This window comes from Balaenoptera borealis (assembly GCF_965194805.1).
Source record: "Balaenoptera borealis genome assembly, chromosome: 4".
Lineage (NCBI taxonomy): Eukaryota > Metazoa > Chordata > Mammalia > Artiodactyla > Balaenopteridae > Balaenoptera > Balaenoptera borealis.
In genome coordinates, this window is record NC_138861.1 from 125,123,267 (window position 1) to 125,148,629 (window position 25,363).

A 25,363-nucleotide genomic window follows, 5' to 3' on the forward strand; every position below is an offset into this window, starting at 1 on the left:
GGACATATGTTTGAGATTAGACATTCAATTGGATGTCTCATGTCTTCCCATTCAATTGGGAAGTCAAATAAATAAGTTTAGCATTTAGAGGAGCAAGTTCAGCTGGAGAGCTAAAGTTCAGCTGGAGAGCTCAACATATCAATTTTATTTAAAGTCATAAAACTCATTACGATCACCAACAGAATGAATGTGTAAACAGACAGAAGAGGAAGGCTAAGTCTTTGGGACAGATTAACAACAAGAAGGCAGAGAGAAGAGAAGAAATCCAGAAAATACACTCAGAAAGAGTACTGCAAGTGAGACGGGAGGAATACCAGGAATTTCCAATGAGAACTAAGAATTGCCCATTGGGTTTAACACTGGATGTCCTTTAATGAACTGGAAAAGAGAAGATCTGGTGGAGTGGTGAAGGGCAAGAAAATCAGAGTGGATTTAAGAGAGACTAGAGGGAGGTGAAATGGTGAAAGTGAGCATAACAACGATTTTAAGAAGTTTTGCTAAAATGAAGAGTCAAGAAATGGTGCTGTAGTTGGAGAAACAACATAAGCACAGGACTATCTAAAGATGGGAGAAATAGCTGTATGTTTATAGAAACGGTCATGATTTAGAAGACGGGGAGAACTGCTGGAATTACAGTTTTTTATAAATATAATTTTATATATATAATTTATATATATAATTTTATTATACATAATTTATATATATAATATATATATAATTTTATTATATATAAATTATATATATATATTTAAAATTTTCTGATTGGCCAACCCCAGCGTTAGTGTTTATTTCATCCTCAAGACCCTAGAAGGAAGGCAGTGGTAATCCCGTTGCAGAGGCTAGGGAAGCTTGCTGATGTCACGCAGCTGGCGTGGGTCTGGGCTCGGGCTGAGAGGCCAGAGCCTGCACTCCCGGCCACTAAGCTGCTGAGTAGGGTCGTGGGAGTTGGGAGTACCTGAAGCCCGGAGTCCCCAGGGCTTTGTGGGCACTGAGCGGGTGGGCCCAGTGGCCTCAGTGCTTGGTGACCGGGCGTGGTCATCCACCGGACGGGGTGAGAGCGGTAGTCGGCCGTGACCTGTGTGAGGATGTTCTCCCGCCTGAAGCCCGCCTTCAGCAGGGCGGACACCTGCGTCTCTTGGAACACGGTGGTGACGTCTGAGTAGTACCTGGACTTCATCCGCTCCCCCAGGAGGTGAGGTTGCAGGAGGTGAGGACGCTCCCTGGCTTCAGCAGGCGGAAGGGCATGGTCCCTAATGAGGCTTAACTGGTGTGTGTGCCAGGTCCCCTGAGACAGCGCGTACGTGTCGTACAGGATCCCATCAAATGACTGTCTGGCAGGGTGGGCGCCACCTTCTCCCACAGGCCTTTCGAGGGAACCACCTTGCGGGGAGGCCGCTGGGCCGAGTCCCGGAGCCGCTGGAAGACTCCGTCGTTGCATTCAACGATCCAGTGCTCGTCGATGGGGGCCTCCTGCACCTTCGTAGCTGCCATGGCCGCGCCGAAGCCCACCTCCAGGACCTGGCGCCTTCTGGAGGCGGCGGCGGCCGCCAGCGCTTGCAGGGTGGGGTCTCGCAGCTCTCCATCGCCAGCTCGCCCAGGATCTGCACGTGCGTATCCGGCCCTGCGCAAAGACGCGGGTCGCGGCGCAGGCGCAGGTGCTGCGCGCCGCCCAAGCTCTGGATGCGCAGGGCCAGCTCCCTGCCGGGCCTTCTGGGCGGGGCCTGGGATGATATTCTCGAACAGCTGGGAAGGGACGTGATTGAGTGCAAAAGGACAGAATCTGGTCTTTGCATTTCCAGCTCTTTTATTAGTTGTTTCAAGACAGAAACCAGGACTGTGTGCTGCCCTCACAGCATGCCAAGCCACGACATATATTTAGGTCACTGTTAACACAGTTTATGGTAATAAGGGGTACCTACATATTCAGAAAGATCGTACTAAATAATTAGGACCACTTGAGTAACTAGCTATGAAGATTATTATAATTTTTATGGTTTTTTTCTGTATAGACATGCTCACGTTTCAAATTAAAATCAAACCTATTATTATATTTACATTTTGTTATCACCACTTTGAAGTAGTAGTTGTAGTAATGGGGCCATGTGGAAGTTCTCTTTCAATTGCTTGACTTTTTTTTTTTTTTTTTCAGTGAAATAAGAAACTCATCAGTTGAGAATGAAGATGGGGCAAGACGTGTAGTAGTTTGCAGAAAGAGAAGGTATGAAACAGTGATCCAGGAGAGTAAGACTGTGAACAAAATAAGGACTTGCTGTGTAACTTCTGGGCAGTATTGAGCTCCACTTGAGGTCTGTGGTCATGGTTTTAAAGTGAGAACAGTTAAGTGTTGATCCTAGCCACATTAATTTTCAGGGGTACAGGCGTGGACTAGGTAGAGATTTGGATTTAAAAGGAGTTGAGACTTTGCAAGGGAGTTTGATGAACCAAGAAATGTAAAGGAGTTCAGGGAGGATTCAAGGGAATGCTTATAATGATGGGTTCTTGAGAAAAGCTTAATAAAGAGGAAAGCAAAGACCTGTGAAGAGTTAGGGGCAGCAAAGATGTGATATCAGGCTATCTCAGGAAATACTAGATCTGCATTTTAGTACCTTTCTCTTCATTGTTGCCTCTGCTGCATGGAAAGATCTAGTTCTAGATGTAAGTTAGTGACAAGAGAAATGACACCAGATAGTAAATATTTAGAGCTTCTAACAATGCCTTTAACCTGGAAGGAATAACATTCAAGATTCTTCGTAAATGTGTTAAGAGATGGAAACAGGAATAGTATGATCCATTCCATTATGATATCATTTCTATAGTTACTATAAGCAGAAACGTGCAAAAAGAAGGTACTCAAAATAATTTTGCTTAATACAAATCACAGCATTTTCACAATACGTTCATTTGTAATTTTATCTCAAGTAAATAATGTAACTAATTTACCTTCCCATATATTTCCATTCTTAGTACCTCAAATATCTATACACAGCAAGTATAAAATAATTTTAAAAAATCTTCTACCTGATTGCCTATGTTCATGAAATAAAGCACTGGTTTAGGTGAAATGGCTAGGGGTGTGTGTGTGTGTGTGGTAGACAAGTTGAGGAGGGTAACTTGTCCTTTTTGAAACTGGCTGGAATGTCCTTCATTTTTAAATTTTGCTCACATTTCCTAACTTTTTGGATGCTTCCACAATTATATAGCTGATGGTTCAGAATCATTAATTTAAACGCATCACTTTGCAGAAATAGATTTGCATAAACTATTACTCTGAGCAATGGAATATATTTCTAATATTATTTTTGAGTCAAGCTGAGATTTCCCTTAGGAGTCATTTTTCCCCTTAATGCCAGCTTAATGCATTTATGGAAAAATGCTTTAAACATTTGGTGTAGGAATGAGACATCCCTCTGGTTGTAAATTTTCTCCCCCACCTCCAAAATACAAAGTGTTATTACATGTTGTCCTCTGTGGCATCCTGTGCCTTCTCTAAGAGTTAAAATAATTCCCATCTGTGATTGTTTCCAATTTTGTGGAAACTTTACTACCATGTGAAATAAATTTCATCAGACAAAAAGTAAGCTTATGTTAATAAATGGTATGTATATAATAAAAAAACTTAAATTATGATGACTTAAGTAACTGCCTATAAAGATGGTTAAATTACTATATTTTTCTGTAGACATGTCATACCAAATATTATATTTCCATGTTGTTATCTTCATGTTAAAGTGGCATCATATTTGGAAATCAAACTTTCAATACAGTTTTCATCTCAAAACAACTCCAGTTCAAGCCCTTCAGTTCTCCTATATTATTAACCAGCTTTAACGCTCTCCACTGTCCACAGGTTTGAAAACAATTTCTCATATTCTCATATTGCTCAGGTTACTGCAGAAGTGACTGCAGGGGACTGAGGTGTTGACTCTGAAGAGGTAATCACAGAATGATGAAAATGTTCAGCCCCTACAGATAAAGCATAAAAGAAACTATCTAGCTGAATTTTTCAAATTGAAAAACAAAGAGAAAGAAAGAAAAGAAAATGAAAAACATGTGATAACTACTGCTTTTGATGGATTAGCCAATTTGAATAGGGTATACTCAATAGAGCAGGAGTTAAATTTTTTTAAAAATCTTGCAAACCTTGGCTTTTGATTAGCTCAAAATCATTTATTAATTAAAAACAAGCTTGGTCATTGAAGCAATAAAATGAAAATCTGTCAGTGAAAGTTAATTATGCTATTATTAAGCATTCTAAGAATTCACTCACAAAACTGCTATCTAATAAATGATTGATAATTAGGCATAAAATTTTCACTATCAACACTTCTTAAAAAGTGTTAGGCCATGTTTAGGGTATTCTATATAAATATTCCTTTGAAGGGTCTACAAATTTTAGACAATGGGGCAGTTTGGATGTACGCCAATCTCAAAACAGCTTAACAGAAAAAATGCAATGGAAAAGCACTGGATAGGAAATGGTCAAACTTTGCACCTGTCTCTCCAAAACCCAAGATGCTGTTTTGTTAAACTGAAGTTAAACCCCAAGAATAAGCAGCATCTCATTCATTTCTGCATCCTTGGTGTCAAGTAAAGTGCTTAGTAGATAATACACATTCATTAATTATCTGCTGAGGAGAGGAAGGAAGGAAAAGAGGGAGAAAGAAAGGGAAGAAAGAAGAAAGAAATGAACAAACGAAAGACGGGAGTTACTTTTTCACACTGGAGGAAGTATCTGAAAATTTTTGGACATAATTGGAAAGCAATAACTTCAAAGATTCAAGAGTTCACATATACATGGATCAACTTTTTTTTTATATTTCGCTTATTTTCTTTAAAAACACAACTTTTATCATCAATGTTCCTTTTTCCTTGAATGTTTGGTAAGATATTGGTCTCTTTGAATCACTAAAAATTAGTGACCACATTCAGTACTGAATGATGGATAGATGGAGGACTGCAAAGCAAATTAGCCTATCTTGTATCTGTTCCCAATTTGCATATTACATTACCTTGAAAAAGTCACTTGGTGGTTTTACAATCATCATCAACCTCTTATTTCAAAAGGAATGATCACATGCTTCCTGAAGAAATACGGTAAAAATGATGGTAGCCATGATGATGATGATGACGACAAACACTTTTTGAAAGACTTACGTGCCAAGCGCTTAGCTAAGCATTATACACATATGAACATGTACACACATCACCTAAACCTCGTAAAAACCTATGTGGTAGAAACAACTATCATCTCCAGTTTACACATTGATAATTAAAGCACTGGAATTTTAAGTCATTTGCTAAGGGCACCCATCTAGTAATTGGCAAAGAAGCAATTTGAACCAAGATACATCTGAAGTTAAACACATGAACTTAATACTCAGGGCAGTTAGGCTGTGTCACACACAGGGTAAACTCACGTCATAAAAGATTTTTATGTATAAAAAATAGTTAAGGTTTTGTTTTCTGCAGAGGAACATGAATTTTTCTTTTGTATTTTGTGCACAGTTTATTGCTCTGTATTATATAAATATAACTTAATATTTAGAGGAAATATTTATTTACCTTAAAGCAAGTAAATTAAATATTAATAACTACTTTAAGCAGTTATCAGCTTACCTCGTAGGGGGAAATCTTTGTTGCAATTGTTATATGTATCAGCACTTGAAAAGAATTGGAGCTCCTCTAGTTAATCTTAAAATATTATTTAAATGCATAAAAACCATAAAGCAGAAAGAATGACTTTCAAGACTTTATACTTACTAAAAATAATGATAACAAGGTATCCAGAACAGACAGGTGCAAACCTTGGTAGATTCATATCAATGCATCTGAGTAATATAAATAGTTCATTTCCTTCAATTATTGCTGCCCAATATTAAAGTGCATTTTGTAGGTGGCATTTATTCCTTTGAGATTGAACATGTTCAGGAAAAAAATAGCTACTATACAGAAAAAAGATGCTGCAGCTAAAATAGGGATTTGGGGGATGAGGGTGTCCGATGGTGCCCTCTGCTAAAAAAATCAAATAGGTAAATATGTATTGTAGAAATTTTCCGTCTAAGGGAAATTCTTTTATCTACCCGTCAATACCAGACTGGCAAATCAAGGACTGACCATGATACAGCACATGACAAGAAAAGCCATTTTTTTCTCTAAATCCATTACTAAGCAGTATGAATATTAATAGCTAACGAAAAACCAATCCTAATTTCCAGGCAAAAAGTTTATCCTATTCTTCATGTCCTAGGTTTGGTGAAAAACAGAAATTGAGAACTTTAGTGACTGCTTGAATAAACTAGCTAAGAACTTTATTAAACAATATCATCCTACTTGTAAAAAGGCCAAAAACCTATACCTATCTGCTGTCAATGGGTAGCTGAAAGGGAAATCAAAATATTTTCACTTCTTACACAATACATTGATAATTATGCCATTAATACACGAAATTTTCCATATTAATCTTTGAAATTTTATACAATAACATCTACTTCTCTCAATACAGAAGAAAGGTCTGGGTCTTCAACTATTATTCAACTTTGCAGAAGTCACATATATTACCTAAATTACCTGGACTACGGTTAACAAAAGGCCATTAGCATAACAGGGCACACAAGTTGGTTCATTTTACCTTGGGAAGATACTGTCTGGTTCTCCCACAGATCATCAGCTCTTGCTTGGGGTGTTGTATGGTGCAATTGAGAGCACTGAATTAGGAACCAGGAGGCAGAGTGTGAGTTCTCTGTGACCAGGTACAAGTCACTTATGAGCTCAGTTTTTTCATTTGTGAAATTGAGAGCTTTCATTATCACTTTAGCAACAAACCTAAGAAGCCTACTCTACCTGATTTCCAAGCTCAGGGCAATTCAGATTCACATAATTTTACAGATATCAGGGGCTTCAGTGGTCATCTAGTTTGACCACTTCATGTTACTGAAATGGGAATCTGGCTACTAGGCCCAGATAACATGACAATGGCTAGAAGAGAAAGCTACCAACATTACAAACAATAGACTGGAAAACTAGAAAAAGTAGACACAAGAATTCAAAAATTCTATGAACATAGTTTAGGAGCAAATAATCCACATAATCACAGCTGACTCTGAGAGCACAGCAGGAAGAGAGTACAGTAAAATCATTTGTATTAACATGAAAACCTTTAGCTGTCGTGAAAAATGTGTCATGATGCTTAGTACACATTTACCATTTTAAAAGTGGTAAGTTATGTATTTTAAAAGGTTACTCTCTGAAATGCTTAAAACAATAAAGCACTCAAATGCTGAAGATTTTCAGTGACGAATGAATAGCTCACTTATTGTAACACAATATTTCATCTTGATATAGCATATATTAAAGGTTGAATCTATAGGTGTGCAATTTTTTCACACAAAGTTTTATTCACTTTTATTGTAAATAAAACACAAGAATATTAACAGGAAGGTACAAAGGACTGTGATATTTCAATACTGTCACAGAAAAGGAATATGGTAATGGATGAACTGTGTCTGTGAACAATAGTTTCGAACAAGAGATGAGAAATATATGCATATATAATATAAAAAGAAAAAATTAACAGACATAATGATGAAGGGATATCTCCACTGACCACATGGATATATGGAAATACTTTTAAACTGTTGGAAAATGCCATCTATAAATAAACGTTCTATATTCAGTAACAAAATCATTTAAATGCTCATATAAATGAGCTTTAAGTTTGCTGGCTGGTATCCTATAATCATCCCACTGTGATTTTATTATTTTCTTCTTTCCGAACACCATTTTGCTCATCATAGGTTTCCAATAAGTAGAATTAAATATATTCAAGATCATACAAATATTCCATTTACTAAACATTTAGCAAATTTTCACTGCTCTGTCTTCCAAGGAAATGCCATTAATATTTGATTTCATTATTTAATGCTTTTTCAAGCTTAAAAATATATTTTGCCTGTTTCAGGATTAAAAACTGATACAAAAAAATTGTTTCCAAAAATATAGTGGGTTTTAATTTGAAAACCCAGTCTAGAAATTCTAGCTTATCAGGGGAAATTACCAGCAATTATAGCTGCATTTCTATCACAGGGCTTAAATCTAAAAGTAGGATGGCAACTTTGGTATGGAGAATTAGGATAGTGGATTACACAGAATGAAGTATATGAAAAACGAAGTAAAATAAAAGTGGTCCCATCCTTAAGGAGCAAGGAAAAGGGAAAATGGAAGATAAGACTAGAACACAGGCAATTTACTTTTAGGTAAAAGCGACAAAGGCAGTACTTTCTTCTCTCTCTTCAACTTCTTTTTGGTACTGGCAAAGATAACTTTTGAATGAACACAAGATGATGTCACTAAAATATTCTTTAACCCATGCTCTTCTAATTTGTTCTTAAGAGTGTGTATACGGTGTAGAGAATGGGAGGTAAGGAAATGCTCCTCCAAATTCAAGGACCCCAGAGCCTGGATGACATTAGGTTAGCAGTGACTTGTAACAAGAGTAGGAGAAACTTGGGGTCAAAACCAGAGTCACCAAACTGGGAGGAGGAGCACAACACAAGTGTGATAACTGTGAAAAACAACAGTCATCATCAAGGACTGCATGAAGGGAGGCACACTGGAGACTTTCAAGTATCATTCATTAAAAAATGAGATGGGAGCATATAATACACAATATAAGGTGCCAGATGCTAGGGCCTTGCGGGCTATTTTAAAGTAGTCTGAAGGGCTTTGAGACAAAATGTGACAGAATCTGAATTACATGTTAACAAGATCATTGTAGTTGCTTTGATAAGAATAGACTCAACAGGGCCAAGAATGGAACTGGAGACCAGTGAAGAGGCTATTGAAACAAATTAGTCAAGAAATGATGATAGATAAAAGCCCTTTCATTTTTCAAAGTCAAGTGATAAATATATAATAGTAAAGATGTCTTCTATCTAAACAAATTGTCTAGAACTATAGTTAAAGCTGAGTAATTTTTTATTAAATCAAAATAGTTGGAAAGTTCTCCTTTATTCTCCAATTCAAAACATGATTCATTTAGAGATATGCAGAGATGGGTAATGGCTCTTCTTGGGTACATATTTTGCAACTAGACTTTTAACTTTTATTATATCAATAGGACAGTAATATGAAAATACTCTAATAAGGACATACATTTGAAATATCTATAGTCTTTTAAGAGACTATCAGCAAGACACTGCATGAAAAAATATTCACGAGCCTTCATTTAAAATAGTTTATGTCCAGCTTAAAAAAAAAAAAAAGAAATGATGATAGAATTCAGACATCTGGAATGGTACTGTGAGGAGCTCAGTGGTCCCTTTTCCAGCAAAACAACCATAACTGGTAGAAATTATTTTTTAAAAAAAACCAAGCATTTAAAATCTCTGGAAAATGAACCGAGAAGATACAGCAAAGAAATATTTATTCAAGAAATCTACTAAGATTGGTAAGAACAGTGAAAGTGTGTAGCATTTGAGCCATGGCCCACCCCTTTTCCCACTTACTCCAGTTTAAAGTGGCAAAATCCCTACCCATGTTGGGTGCAGCCAAGAACACAGGGGGTACCTCTCCTCCTCAAGGTAGCCACACTCATAGAGCAGAAACTGTACCCCAGATGCAGACCAAGAATACTGGAACCATGATTTATCTTGGCTCCAGCTGAATTGTAGGGTGGTAGTTCTAAGCCAGGAGAGGCAAGCTGAGAGGACCAGAGGCTACTATCTCAACCCAGCACCCTGATCATAAATCTGGGTATTGCTCTGTGAGAAGGGGGCCATTATCTCCACCCTCAGCTCTGGAGCATTGGCGCAGAGATTTTGCCCAGGGTAGGAGGCAGATCATAAGAAGAGAGAGTTCCTAAGTTCTCTCGAAGGGAACTGACTTTTTTTGGGACAGAGAGTTAAGAAGTTCAAACCTAAGGTCACTCTTGAAAACAAATGATGATTTTGATAATAAGCAATTAAGAGGAGGTTGTTTTTATTTTAATTAAGATTAACAACAAGCTGATAATAAACCAAACAAAAGTTTACTAGACAGAATCAGGGAAAGAGACAGCTCAGGTTACTCCTGGAGTCATAAAAAGCCTCATATACTGGCTTCAAAGACTACTGTGAAAAGGGCCACATTTTAGTGGTTCAGACTATGGCACAATTTGCATCCTAGGGCATTGTCAAAAACAATAAAGCATATTGTTGGTAATTACTGTAGGTTCATATCTGGCTAACTTTTATACCTGGCTAGCTGTCTACCGCAGGCAGACAGCTTAATAGAGACATCAGGAAAAGATGCAAAGGCAACCTTACTAAAAATACTGTTATGCCAGAGTGACTGTGCTCCCTCTGAGGTGTAGCGTTGAGGCTACACACTGCAGGGGAAAGAGTCTCCACTTCAATTCCCCACTCATATACTAAACAGATAAACAGCTGAGTCAATAACAACAACAACAACAAAACCCTGGAGACTGGGGGAGGGAATCAATATCAAGAGTGCTACAAACATTATTTAAAATGTCCAGTTTTAAGCAGAAAATTACAAGATATGCAAAGAAACTGGAAGGGTGACCTATAGACAGGACAATAAGATAAGCAATGCAAACTGCCTTTAAAGGGCCCAGATGCCAGACTTAGTAGACAAAGATTTCAAATGTATTCTAAGAACTGAAACAAACCATACTTCCAGATGTAAAGGAATATATAACAGTGACTCATCAAATAGAGCATATCAATAAAAAGACAGAAATTATTAAAAAAGAATCAAGTGGAAATCCTGCAATTGAAAAGTACAATTACTAAAATGAAAAATTTTTTAGAGAGGTTCAACAGTACATTGGAGCTGGCAGAAGAAAGATCCCATGAACTTAAAGATAGATCTATAGAGATTATGCAGTCTGAAGAACAGAGAGGAAAAAAATAAGAAAATTCAATAGAATCTCAGAGAAATGTAGGACACTGTTAAGTGCATCAGTATATTTGGTTATTACCTTAACACCACAACCAGACAAAGATATCATAATAAAAGAAAACTACAGATGAATATCCTTATGAATATAGATGCAAAACCCTCAACAAAACACTAGCAGTTAAATTCAACAACATATGAAAAGCATTATACACCATGGCCAATGGGATTTATCACACACACATAAGGTTGGTTTCACATCTAAAAATCAATTAATGTAATATACTATAACAATAACAAAAGAAAAAAAAAAAGCGTAATCAACTGGATAGACACCCCCCAAAAAAAAATCATGTGACAAATCCAACAGCCTTTTATGATAAAAATACTCAACTGAGTAGGAATAGACAGAAAATTCAACTTGATAATGAGTATCTATAAAAAGCCCACAATTAAGATCATGCTTAATGGTGAAGGACTGGATGCTTCCCTCCTAAGATCAGGAATAAGACAAGGATATTTGCTCTTACCATTTCTATTTAACATTATATTCCAGGTTCTAGTCAGGAAAATTAGACAATAAAATGAAATAAACTGTATCCAAACTGGAGAAGAAGTAAAACTATCTTTGTTTACATATAACATGATCTTGCATATAGACTATCCTGAGGAATCCATTAAAAAAACCTCTAGAACTAATAAATGAGTACAGCAAATTTGAAGGTAACAAGGTCCATATACAAAAATCAATTGTACTTCTATGCATAAAAATGAACAATGTGAAAATGAAATTAATAAAAAATTCCATTTACAATAGCATTAAAAAGAATACAATACTTAGGATTATTTTTAATAAAAGCAGTGCAAAACATAGACCCTGAAAATTATAAAATATTGTTGGAAGAAATTAAAGACCACCTAAATAAATGGAAAAACAGCCCATGTTTATGTATCAGAAAAGCTAATGTTGTTAAGATGACAATATTTCCCAAATTGATTTGTGGATTCAATGCTATCCTTATCAAAATCTCAGCCGGCCATTGTGCAGAAATTGATAAGCTGATCCTACAATTCATATGGTAATTTCAAAGAACTTCAAAGAGCCAAAACAATCTGCATGTTGTGAGGTGCCCTCTAGAGTGGCCCACGTGGTGAGGAACTGAGGGTGGACCCAGGCAACAACTGAGGAGAAACTCAGGTCCATAGTCTAACAATCCATGAGGAACTGAATCTTGTCAACAACCATGTGAGTGAGCTTCAGAGCTGGTCCACCCTCTAGTTGAGCCTTGAAATGACTGCTGCCCCAGCTGACACCTTGGTTGAAGTCTTTTAAGAGATCCTGAACTGCAGGATCCAGTTAAGTCATATTCAACTTACTGACCTACACAAACTGTTAGATATCAGTGTGTGTTGTTTTAAGTTGTTAAGTCTTGGGCTAATTTGTTATGAAGCAATAGATGACAAATACACTCAATTACCAAAGTATTTTACATGGATATTTGTACCACAAGGGTGTGTATTCTGAAGGATCCCTCAAGAACTCATACAATTGCTGAAAATGTTTTAAACTTTTCTTTGCCTGGATGCTTTGCTTCTTTATATTTTATCTAAATCCATGTTCATGTAAATGTCCACTCTGTTGAGTGTACAGACTACCTTATACATCATTGAACCTCCAAAATACACTATTTGCTCCATAGTAAACTTTCATCAAATCAATATTTGTTCAGTTTTACTTTTGATTAAATATTATTACCTTCTCTACATTTCCTACCATTGAAATACGTTATTAGTTGTAATTATCAGGGTTTTTTGACATCTGGTATTTGATGTACAGCATAAGGCTACATACTGCATCATTTAGGAAACACAGAGGCTTAGCAGCTATTGAAAGGCAGCTCTCCCTCTGTTTTATTTCATTGTGCCATTAATTCCACTATCATACTCCTTTATTTTTTAATTGAAATCTCTACATAGCTGATTTAGTGTGCAGGTCATTACGACACAAAGATTGTTCATAGTTGCTCTTTGAACAGTTTGGGTTTTTATGAGAACAATTTAAATGTCAGAATTTTTCATATCAGGGATATTGTGTCTTATTATGAAAAAAAGTTATATAGAGTTCATAAATACGTGTAGTGTTTTAAAAGCAGATTTAAAAACTTGTGCCTTTATTTCAAGAATCCTTTACTTATTTACTTATGAATAAGGTTTCCAAATGTTTGATAAAATGTCAAAAAGAACCTCACAGCATTTTTGAAAAGCTACCACTGAAGACGGAAAGTGCTCTTTTTCCCTTCGGGATATTTTTGGTCTGCTACTATTAGTGAACTGAAAAGCTCCACTCATTTGGAAATTTTAATGAAGCTATATACAAAACTTATAACAACAAACCACCGTTTCTTACTTTTCCCCCACAAATCTATTGTGAAATAAAAATAAATAATTCAGGTTTATGCTACAGGCATTCTCTCTGTGTTTGAGAAGGAGATGTGGGTTAAGCCAGGAATGATTTTTGGTAGCTTTTTCATCAAGCATTTTAATATTAGCCGATTATTCTTGTTCTCCTTAGCCTTAATTTTTCTGTTGTCATCTTTGAAGTGTTGTTTTTATTTAGTGACAATAAAAAGTCACTAAAATAAAACTAATCATACTAAAAGTATGATTTGGTAAAAAAAAAAAAAAAAAAAAAAAAGGATCAAAATTATTTCCCCCTACCCTACTGCCATATAAGTATAGTGTCTTGCAATGACCATATCTGGGTTGCCTGTGCTAATCATTAGATTAACACCTTCTATAAAAACATACACATGCACACACACTCATGGCATATATGTTCATGGATTAAACATGCATACATATATATATATATGCACACACAAACACACACACTGCATACACATGTGCTCATGGATTAAACACAGACATACATGTAACTGCCCATACCCACAAACATTCGCACTGCATACGTAAGTGTGCATGGATTAAGAAATAATGATGCTGTACAGTAATAATAGTTCTTCTGACATAATGAAATAGTAAAGAAACAGCCTTGCAATATGTTTTTCTCATGACTTTTAGACATATTACAACAGAAAATAAACTCTATCCAGAGAGAATTTGGAGAAATTCTACAAATGGAACCATTTCGATTGATTAACAGTTTTTGAAATATCAGTATGAAGCTACTAATATGTTATTTGAATCATTTTTGTAAATGTTGTGAGAACAACTGTGCTTTTCACTGATAGTCCCTCTGCCAGCCAAGGTCATACCAAGGAATAGGGAGGAATGTCAGGATGGAATAAAAAAGAGATTTAAACACTTTTGATTTTTTTCAGTATAAATTGGCCATTTAGTTTGAAAATCTCTTCCCATAATTGCTTCGATTGCAGCTAGATGAGTATTTCAAGATGTCCATTCCAAATTTGTGGACTGATGTCAATGATCACAGAATTTTAGAATTGGAATTGATCAGTGGATTATCTGGCCCAGTGCTTTTGGTTGGCAGATGAGTTGATTTAAATTAATTATCTAAAAACTGTAGTTTAGAGAGTGAAAAAGGGAATCATTACCATCTCAGGGGAGGAAACCGAGGCATGAAGATATTAAATGAGTTGCCAGCTGTATTAGAACTTGTTACTAGCTGTCAGGGATAAAATTTAGCCTGCTAATACAGTGCTTTCCACTACCCTATCCCATCTTGATACTGTTGAGGGTTTTGAAGTGTCATCTGGGTATGGAAAGATAATAATTTAATAAGAAAGAAATACATTTCCTGGCTCTTTGAACAACACACATATTGCCACCCTAGGTTTACAGTTAAAGGTGGGGTTCTGAATGTCACCGCTTGAAGAATCTTGAGAAGTTTTATTGGGCTCGACACCAGAAGGAAAAGGACAATGTCATTTCAGTATGTGTGTTTAACGGACTTCACTTTAGTTATCATATTTTGATTATGCAACATATAATAAGATTTTTTTCTTACGAAGTATATTTATAGGCTTCAGTCTAGTTTCTAGCCACTGACTAAACAAATGTAATTGTTCTGAATGGACTCTAAATAGCTTTCAACATTTCATTACAAAGCAATTACATCTGAGTCTTTCCCAGTGCTCTCAGCATGGCTTTAAAAAAAAATTACACAAACAGGTGAAATCAACCATTATGAAATATAATCTACATGCCTAAAAAGCAAAGCTTCAGAGTGGGAATGAGGTGGGGGGGAGGTTTAAGCCAAAAGGTAAACACAGTCTATTTTCAAGGTAACTGCACTGAGAGAATTCAGCATGCTTACTCAAGGTAAGTTTATTTTTTTGAAAAAGGAATATTTACTTAATTTTCCAACGTTATGAAGCCGTAAAAAATTTTTAGGCATTCCCCAAAAGTAAGTGAGGATCAAACTTTTATAAATCCATATTTTGAAAAATATTTGGCTTTTGTAAAGTAAGACAACTACATAATTGTCTGGATTTAGAAATATCATAATTTATTAATTAACACCCATTGAATGCTTATTGTATTCCAGGCACTGCTCTAAGCACATTATACATTTCCTCAAAACAGTCCTATGAGGTAGTTGTCATGATTATTTTCATTTTTACAGATGGGGAAACTGAGACACAGAGTGTAAGTAATTTTTGTTCAAGATCAAGCAGCCATTGATGGAAGGTCAGGATTCAAACACAGGAAATCTGGCAATTGAGTTAATGATCTTAACTGCTTTTTATACTCCCACACTTACTAGTAAGGATCCTATGTGCAGATTTGACACAGTCCTGGAGCTTTAGAGATGGAAAGAGGGGTGAGCCATTAACATAATAGCTAGGCATAACATTATTAAATACCATTGTACTCATATGGCCTTGGGTCTACGCCTCCCAATTTGGCTTTTAAAAAATTAAACATATCAGCAATCATACAGTGCAAATGAACTGTTTATTTTAAATGAAAACTTGAAGACAGAGTTTTTAACTGGGGCCCAGGGTCTTTGGGGAATTCACATACCCCTTGTGACCAACTGCCACACTGTGTGAAGATGTGAGAATATGCATCTGAGTATTTTTCTGGGGAAAATATTTCTTTCATTAGATTGTTAAAAGGATACATGATTTACTTGATATCCAGCACAGGGGTGGACAGACTTTCTCGGTAAAGGTCCAGATAGTTAATATTTTGGGCTCTGTGGGACATACAATCTCTTTTGCAACTACCCAACTCTGCTGTTGCAGTGAAAAAGCAGCTGCTCCAATAACACTTTGTTTATGGACATTGAAATTTGAATTTTATATAATTTTTATGTCACAGAATATTACTCTTTGTTTTTCATTTTAAGACGTAATTTAGAAAACCCCAAACAAAACTATCTTAATTCAGGAACAATAAAAAGCAAGCAGCAGGCCAGATTTGACCCATAGGCCACAGTTTGCCAACTGCTAGTCCAGAACAGTGGTTCTCAAAGTGCAGTCCCAGCAGCAAGGACATCCTCTGAGAATTTGTTGGAAATGCAAATTCTCAGGCCTCTTGGACAATCTACCAAACCAGAAACTCCAGGAGTGGGCCTAGCATCTGTGTCTTAAAAAGTCTGCTAGGTGAAAAAGTTACATGCTAAAGTTTGAGAAGCACTGATCTAGAGTCATTGTTCTAATGATTCAGTTTATCTGTCTATTTATTCACCCTTGCAACAAATACTTTTTGAGACGGCAATTATCATGTACTAGGAATACAATGGAGAAAGTACTATTTTCCCTCTTCATAGAATAACCCTTCCATAAATCAGGAGATGGTAACTTTCTGTCAACGACCAATTCTTTTGAAATACATTTTACAGCACATCACGACCCAATACATATACACACACATACCTGAAACAAAATAATACAAAGCAATGTGTACCCTTAATACTTGTGATGCACTCTGGTATCTTCTGTTCCATTCTATATATTTCTATTGGATTAAATCCAATAAATTGATTTTACAATATATCACAACTCATAGTTTGAAAAATTCTGCAATAAATTGTGCTCACCAGTGCAAATTCCTTGTTGAGAATCATCTGCTCCACTAAAGATGACTCATTGTGGAAGAGATGCGGCTGCATGTGGCTCCACATGTGAGGAAACCACCAGAACTCATCCACAGAACGAAGTAAAAGGTCATCTCCTTCATCCTCCTCTTCAGTCCCTGTACAGCATATAAAATGGCTTAAGTGAAAATTCTATATTAGCTAAAGGTTATGCTTGTCATATTTTTGTTATTCTTCTTGCTACTGATACATAAATCCGATTTTGTGTTGTTCTAATAAAAGAGAAATGACCGTAGCCTAAATTCCACCAGAGGCAATGGGGGTGGGGGGGGGGGTAAGTGCAGATAGTTGTTTAGATTTAGAACTTAGGGGAATTTTATCACTGACATTGTTTAGAATAGCTAGCATATGGTGGTAATAAAAAAAAAAGACCGAGTTTTAGTCAATTTATTTTTGTTTTAAATTCATTAACTCTTAATTCTCTCCTTTGTTGCATACATAGGGGAAGCATAGTCAAAGGTGATTATTCTTTTTACTCTTAAAAATATTTCTGCATATAAGTCTAATATTGAGCTGAAAAATCTTTAAATTTAATTGATGAAGTTTGTTAATTTTTTTGATTATAAAATAATATGTGCTTACTGAAGAAATGTGAGAAGGATAGACAAGTGATACATAAAACTCAAAAACAAAAAACAAAACAAAACAAAAAATCATCTTCCAGAACATACCCAGTGGAAACGTTTTGGTATCTTTCATTAAATCCTTTTCTACTTATTTTTTTAAAAGTTGAGGTCTTACTGTATAAATACGTTTGTGTCCTAACATTTTAAACTTACCGTTATGAACAAACATATCTCATTTTGAAATAAATATTTTATAAAATGTAAACAATAAATCTATTAACACAATAGAAACTTGACGAGAATTTAAAACTAATATTAATTTCTCAACCTCTATTAGGAAAATTTGCTAACAATGCCCAATGCATAGAAAAAAGTATCTGTCATCCCACAAGTGAAAAAAAATTAAAGAAAGGAAGGAAAAACAGCATCAGCAACTTAGTTCCAAGGAAATGTTGCAGGCTATCCAAGAACATTTTCACTGTATGAATTCATAGCTTTTGTACAATTTTACAACATTCAGTCCTATTTTAAAATAATCTGAATCAATAATATAAGAATTGATTCCTATGTGCTCTCTAGATACTTAATAAGTAAAGTAACAAATCCTGGCTTACAGTGTGTGGTATATTTATTTGGATTATTTTTTTTTTAATTGGAGTATGTTTTATAGGTGTTTTATATCCTTAAATAAGTATTACGGAAATTTTTTAAAAGACTCTTCTTTAAATATTCCATTTGAGTGCCCTATAGTAAAGACTGCATGAATCATGAAGTAGTGCCATGAAATGGTTAACGCATATATTTGTTAAAGCATATATTTGGCTATGTGATCTTGTATAAGTTAACTTCTTTGAGTCTTGGTTTCCTGGTTTAAAAATGGGGAAATGAATATCTATCTCATAGGCTCTTGTGAAGAGTCAAGGAGATCAATTTATTAAAGCACTTAACATTGTGAATTGCAGATAGTTAGCATTCATAAATATTAGGATCACTTTCTTCTTAAAAATAGTATCTACTGGTCTATACCTGTGGTGTCCTAAATTTATATATTTTCGGGCTTCCCTGTTGGCGCAGTGGTTGAGAATCTGCCTGCCAATGCAGGGGACACGGGTTCGAGCCCTGGTCTGGGAAGATCCCACATGCCGCGGAGCAACTAGGCCCGTGAGCCACAACTACTGAGCCTGCGCGTCTGGAGCCTGTGCTCCGCAACAAGAGAGGCCGCGATAGTGAGGGGCCCGCACACCGCGATGAAGAGTGGCCCCCACTTGCCACAACTAGAGAAAGCCCTCGCACAGAAACGAAGACCCAACACAGCCATAAATTAATTAATTAATTAATTAATTTAAAAAACAAACAAAAAAACAAACTGGTGAATTTAAAAAATAAATAAATAAATAAATTTACATATTTTCACACATTATGAAAAATATTGCCTGCCTATATTATTAAATTCTTGGATCCCTTTAATATGCATTGTATCATGCCACTTCCCCAGGAGAGTAAATAAGGGAATAATTTAATTCAGTCTTAATATATATAGCCAGTGAATTTTAGAGCCTTCATATGTCTGCTTAAGTGCATGTCAATTTCTGTGTGTATTTATGTATATGCAATATTCTTGGTATATATTCCATAATCCATAATTCTCAAAAGGTGTAAGGACCACCAAGTTTAGTTAGTATTTTGGCACTGTTACTGCTATAACAGTTGCTACTATATAAATATATAAAGGGTAAAGAAATAGGACTTCTGAATGTGATAAAGTTCTATGAATTAGATAAGCAGACAAAAATTCTTAATTTTTGTTAACTTGAGCCAAAACTGTTAGTAATATAGACCTACAATTCATTGGCTTTTGTTAATATATTGAGAATTTCAAATATTGAAATCCAAATGAAGAGAAGTTTGTCACTTCCTCAGATAGATTTTAAATATAAAATGTTTATGCCATAGACCAAGTGTCTCTCATGGTCATAATTTAGCAGACTAAGGCATAGATTAGAAAGAGCTACTTTATGTCACATGAGATGAATGAATTGATCGTTCTCCCACAGTTCTGTTGTGCTTTGAATATAGAAAGTTTGAGAAATGCTTCCATTCACTTTAAACTCCACAGATTGTTATTGGAAGAGACAGGAAGCACATAACGCATACTTGACCAAGAAAGAGGTCAATTACTCAATTTAAAGAAAATTTTGCCGACTATTGATATAAACAGATGTATAACTGATCCTAAAATCTTGGTGATTTTTATACCAGAGAGTGTGTTAATTTATAAGTACTCCCCACAAGGTTAAGAGTGATATTTAAAACCTCTTTTTTTTACTCCTTGGATTAATTCCCCATCAGCCTTTCTCTTATTTTATACAGGTCATATAATTCAAAGCCACATAAGCCTAGCTCATGACCCTAGAAATTGCTTAATGAAAAATGTGATATCAAGTCATGCTGAGGGACCAAAGAAGAATTTCAAATATTTTCAAATCTAGCTAAATTAAAATATTAAATTTTTGACTCCTTGTATACACTTAATTTTTTATACCTAATTTATGATTAAATTACACTTGAGAATATAATTTACAGTTCATACATGACTATATTTAGCACAAGTTCTAGTACATTAAGGTGTCTATATTCAAATTGAGCCTTTCACTTCTAACCTGATCTAGATTCAAATCTACATCATTGTTAATTAAAAATATGGCATTTTTTGTTCTCATTTAAATGTTATGTCATTTTACTTTACTGATTCCCAGAGGATAAAAGTATTTTAATTCAGAAGTAAAATATTTATGCACTCATTTCTTTGTTTCCGCTCTTGGAGGATCTGTGTTATGAGATAATAGCGTGCTTCTAGAAGTTTTTAAGTCTGCCAAAATAAGAATAATTTTAGCAAGATTTGGGCTATAGGTTAGTTTCCATAAGGCACAGTTGTGACATTAAAATCAGATACGTAAATGAATGCAATACATCGTATCAAGGAGAAAAACTCTATAACCATCCTGATAGATGCAGAAAAAGTACTGGAGAAATTCAACAACCGTGCACACATATTTTTAAAGTTCCTCAGCAAACTAAGAGTAGATATAACTTCCTCAACCCAATAAAAGGCATCTACAAAAAAATAATCTACAGCTAATGCTATATTTAATGCCAAACTAAATGTTTTCCACCTAATACTGGGGACAAGGCAAGGATGTGTGATCTCATCACTTTCATTCAGTGTTGTAATGGAGATCCTTGCCAACTCAATAAAAAGATAATAAAAGGCCTACAGATGTGAAAGGAAAAAGTAAAACTTACTTTATTCGCAGATGACATGATTGTGCATATTGAAATCCTAAAGAATCTATAATAAAAACTATTATAACTAATAGGTGAATATAGGAAGACTACAAGGTTAATATTTAAAAAACTGTTTGCTATTCTGTATACTAGGACAGTGAACAATTGCAAAATAAAACTCAAAAACGCCATTCATAATAGTATCAAAAAACGCAAAATACCCATAAATTTAAGAAAAATGTCTAAGACCTCTACAATAAAAACTACCTTACTATTTCTGAGACAAATTTTTAAAGCCCTAAATAAATAGAGAGATATGCGTGTTCATGGATCAAAAAACTCAATTTTGTGGCTAGATCAATTTTCCCTGAATTATCTATGGATTCAGATTCTAAAATAAATCTGTAGATTCAAAATCTTAGGAAGCTTTTTAAAAGAAATTGATGGATTTTTAAAAACTTATAGTGCTATAAAGCAAAGGACCTAGAATAGGTGCTGAAAACTAGAAATAGAAGCTAAAACTATAAAACTTCTACATGTATTATAGATCTCACAATACATTGTTATCATTTTTGTTTTAAACTGTATGTTAACTTTTGAAGAAATTTAAAAATGAAATAAACTTCTTTTGTATTTACTTGTAAAAAAAAATCAGATACATACAATTCCATTGTCTGCATTATCAATTTTGTACAAATGTTTGTCTTATATTTGCTATTATATATGAAATATTGTAATTCCTAAATTGCAAGAAGAGATTTCTAATTTTCTTTGTACACTGTACCTGGCACAGTTCCATATAAGTAGGTATAGTATAAACTCATTTTAAATAGTATACTAAATGAAAAGAATCATTTGATGATGAAAATTGATTTCAAGCTATCTGTATTTCCAAAACTGGAAAATAAAGCCTGGGGAATAATTCAATATTTTAAAATAATATTTGATTCTTAAAAATGCTTTAAAAAGTAATAATAATAATAGACACTTACATAGCATGACATGCTATGCACTGTTCTAGATAAGAGAGATATTATTATTCCCATTTTGGAGATGTGGAAATTGAGGTACAGAAAAGTGATCTGTTTATGTTCACATAGCTAGCGAAATGTCAGAAACTAGATTTAAACAAAAGCAGGCCGTTTCCAGTGTCTAGTCTTTGAGCCAATACCTTGTACAGAAAAGCAAAAGCAAACAAAAGAGAATAAATGTGACACTGTTTTTTACTTTCATGTTTAAAAGTTAATAGTTTTATATAAAGATCTCTTTTCTTTATATAAAAATGACCTCTTATAGAAAAGACCAGTATTTATCCAATTTGTAAATATTATATGAGGTAATTGATTCATATTCAATTCATTATTAGTTACAGAGAATGGCAATGACTGCCACCAGAAATCATGTCTACAAAAAATATTTGTAGCCTTCCATTCCTACAAGGCATCTTAATCCTGTAATGTCTCCATTTTTCAACTGAGTTTTCATTGTGCAATTCCAGTCATGCTTTAAATATTTCCAGACTAAAATATTTTACTCTGAACTCCATGCTTTTATTTTTTTACTTTTAATCAACAGTATGTCCTTCCCCTTTCAATTTGGCACCCATGAGTGACTGACTTTTAGGGAAGGCTTAGCGATATGTCCTTTTTGGGTGAGATTGTTTTTAGCATGTGAAGGACAGAGAAACTGAACAGGAAAGAGTACATGGAAAATACAGATAAGTGAAGCAGTCTGAGAAGGCAGAATCTATCATTATTACAGTGGGCATAGGTGATTAAATGTCTTCAAAACAAGGAGGCTCATCAATCAGTGTCTTCATGCATTGGGAAATCAGATCATCCCGGGAGAGTTCTGGGACACTCATTATGACAAGGCCATCTTCTCATGGTTACGCATCACAGTCAAGTGCATAGGTGAGGAAAACACTTTTCTGATTTGTTAAGCTCCCGATAGTTAAACCTCCATATAGGAATGTGACTAGAAAGGCGAGAGGCATGCCCTCCCCATAGTGAATATCATCAGTGTTTAACTCCACTCTGGAAGAAGCCTTGATATCCCCGAGTGAATAAATAAGTACTTAATATAGTACGACTGCACCCTTGAAAAACGTCATGGATGCATTTCAATGATTCTACACATAAAGTAGCAAATCAAATAAAGTTTCATATTTATGTGAAGGTAATTAAACTTCCAGGACTCACAAATTTATATATATATATTGCTTAGTCTCTAAGGTGAGTTATCCCACAGCATAACAGGATAGTGTTTCTTCCAGTATTTTTATTAGGTTAGTACCAACATAAATAGTCAATAAGGTCCATTTAAGAGATATAATTATAATACCTTTTTTTTGTTATTGTTGTTTGGTACCTTCCTCCAACAACCGTCCCTGTGATATTTACTAGTGTGTTGTTCATTTCGTAGTCGATGTGTAGTGTGTACATGCTCGGGATTATAAAAAAGAAATGGGAAGTGTTATAACCTGCTATGAACATTAACTCTGCAAATGTCTGGCAGATTTAATAGGTCTGAATATGAAAAGTATATAAAAGCTGAGGCTGTTATCCAGATATATTTCAGCCAAAAGAATGGCTTTACTTACCCTATACAGCTATTTAAGACAAAATAGTACTGTTTGTGTGTGAACTCCAAATAATCCCTTATTTTTTTCCCCAGCATGAGTAGATACAGCCTTTAGAGCTATCTGCTTTATAACTTCATAGTCGGTGATTCTTAGGTCTGAACTCATTTCCTGAGGGGGCTTTTGAAAAGGATTTACAACACCATGTCTATTTTCAAAATTGTAAGCTAGAATTGCTTTGCCTGTGCAGATGTGATGACCCAAATCTTTCTCTGCAAAATGTCCTTTTAAAATATGCAATGATTTGATTTATCAACTGGTCTAAATACAACTTTTCCTTCTATTACTTTAAACAGATTTACATGTTTCAGAGCAGGAGGAAAAAAGCATTAAAGAAAAGCCAATAAGAAATTGCTACTTCAATATTCTAATAAACCATGCTGAGCTTCTTTGGGTAAACGTTAAAAAGCCTCTTTGGGTAAATGAACTACATATATGATAATGAAAGACTACCTTTGCATGGGATATTTTTGATGAGTCACTAAACTGCATGCATTCATAGAGAATACTATGAAATGTTTTCACTAAGATACTGTGAAGTAAGAACAATGCAGAGTCCTAAACGAAGCATTTAGCTTTCACCAGAGATGCAGAAATAGAAGCAGATAGTAGGTATTGCCCTAATACAGGCTAAGACACCATTTTGTGCCATTTTTGTTATTACTATCCGACAATCACTTTTATGCACATAGTTTTCTCTATACTAGTGCCTGACATTATAATGTTGCTATTCAGAAAATAAGGGTCAAATTCTGGAGGTAAAGATGGGTAAAGAGGTGAGAAATACCAGAACATGGAGTAGTGCATGAACACCGTTCACATTTTGAGAATCTGTCGAGAGGCTGAGACTGAACAGAAGTGCAACTGTGACTAGATAGACATGGAAAGAAATATAAACCTGATTGTGATGGTATTAATGCATGTTGGGCCAAATCACTGTAATATTTTTAAGGAAAATCCTGCAAGGGAAGGTAAATTAAGCAAGATGACTCAAAATCTATTAAATTTCTTTGAGGCTATAAAATTCCTCTCTTATCACTAGATGTTTTCAAAAGGAAAATAATACATACAAAAATGTCACCTGGATTGTCCTACAATTTAGAAACACTGTCCATTATTATTATTATCATTATTACGTCATTATCATCATCATCATCGTCGTCACTACGCTTCCTACTTAGACTGTGCTGACACAAGATGCATAGACACACTTAGAACAATGGCTATAGTTTCTTTTACTGAGTTGACAAAGTCAGTTCTCTTCCTCTTTTGCTCTTGATTCTAACAGTATTTGAAAAAGTAAACAAGTTCATTGATTTTGGATTTGGCTACTCATAATGCACCCAAGTTTTTCCCATAATCAGCCTGGATATTCTATTTCTCCTACTTAAGAAACATTAAAAATCCTCTCTCCTATTTATATGTAGCTGCCTGAGAACACAAAGCTCCTTCTTACCTGTGTGGTAAAACTTCCCTGAAAATCCAAGGTTGAAGGTAAAATTTGCAACCTGAGTGCGCAGTAAATTTTGAGTCTCTAGTAATGCCTGAAATAAATAAGAAATTAACATGATTTTAGAAAAATAAATATGAAGATTTGGTATGCCTCTTTTTCAAAAGTGTATGCATGAGTGAAACAAAATTGGGCTTTACTGCTTTTTGGGTTTTTGATGGCTATTGGTATGTCCTATTCATATTTCAGGTATTATAATCACTATTGTTATTATTTTTATTGAAGGTTACGAATTATGAAGCAGTTAAGTCCTAAGCATATTATAAGCGGCTGAGAGGCAATTCTCTAACCACACAGCACTGAAATCCTTTTTTCATTTCTGTGTGAGACATTTCTTGAATTTCAGATTATCACACTTCTTTTCCTTGGGGAAAAATTTT

The 25,363-nt window shown here is 35.0% G+C and overlaps 1 protein-coding gene and 1 pseudogene across 11 annotated transcripts in view; both read right to left on the reverse strand.

Moving 5' to 3' along the window:
* The window catches only part of LOC309627547 (bifunctional heparan sulfate N-deacetylase/N-sulfotransferase 4), an 865,109-nt gene that overhangs the window by 116,955 nt on the left and 722,791 nt on the right, over positions 1-25,363 (reverse strand). For 9 of the 10 annotated variants that reach the window (XM_082389627.1, XM_082389626.1, XM_082389624.1 and 6 more), the window contains 2 exons: positions 24,930-25,017; positions 16,925-17,079 (listed from right to left, as the gene is read on the reverse strand). In XM_082389627.1, coding sequence (XP_082245753.1) covers positions 16,925-17,079; positions 24,930-25,017 — 243 coding nt within the window. The remainder of the gene's footprint in view (positions 1-16,924; positions 17,080-24,929; positions 25,018-25,363) is intronic. The other variant, XM_082389625.1, reaches the window with a different exon arrangement.
* On the reverse strand, positions 730-3,065 carry LOC309627572 (guanidinoacetate N-methyltransferase pseudogene; annotated as a pseudogene). Its single transcript has one exon. The product of its transcript is annotated as a guanidinoacetate N-methyltransferase pseudogene (transcript).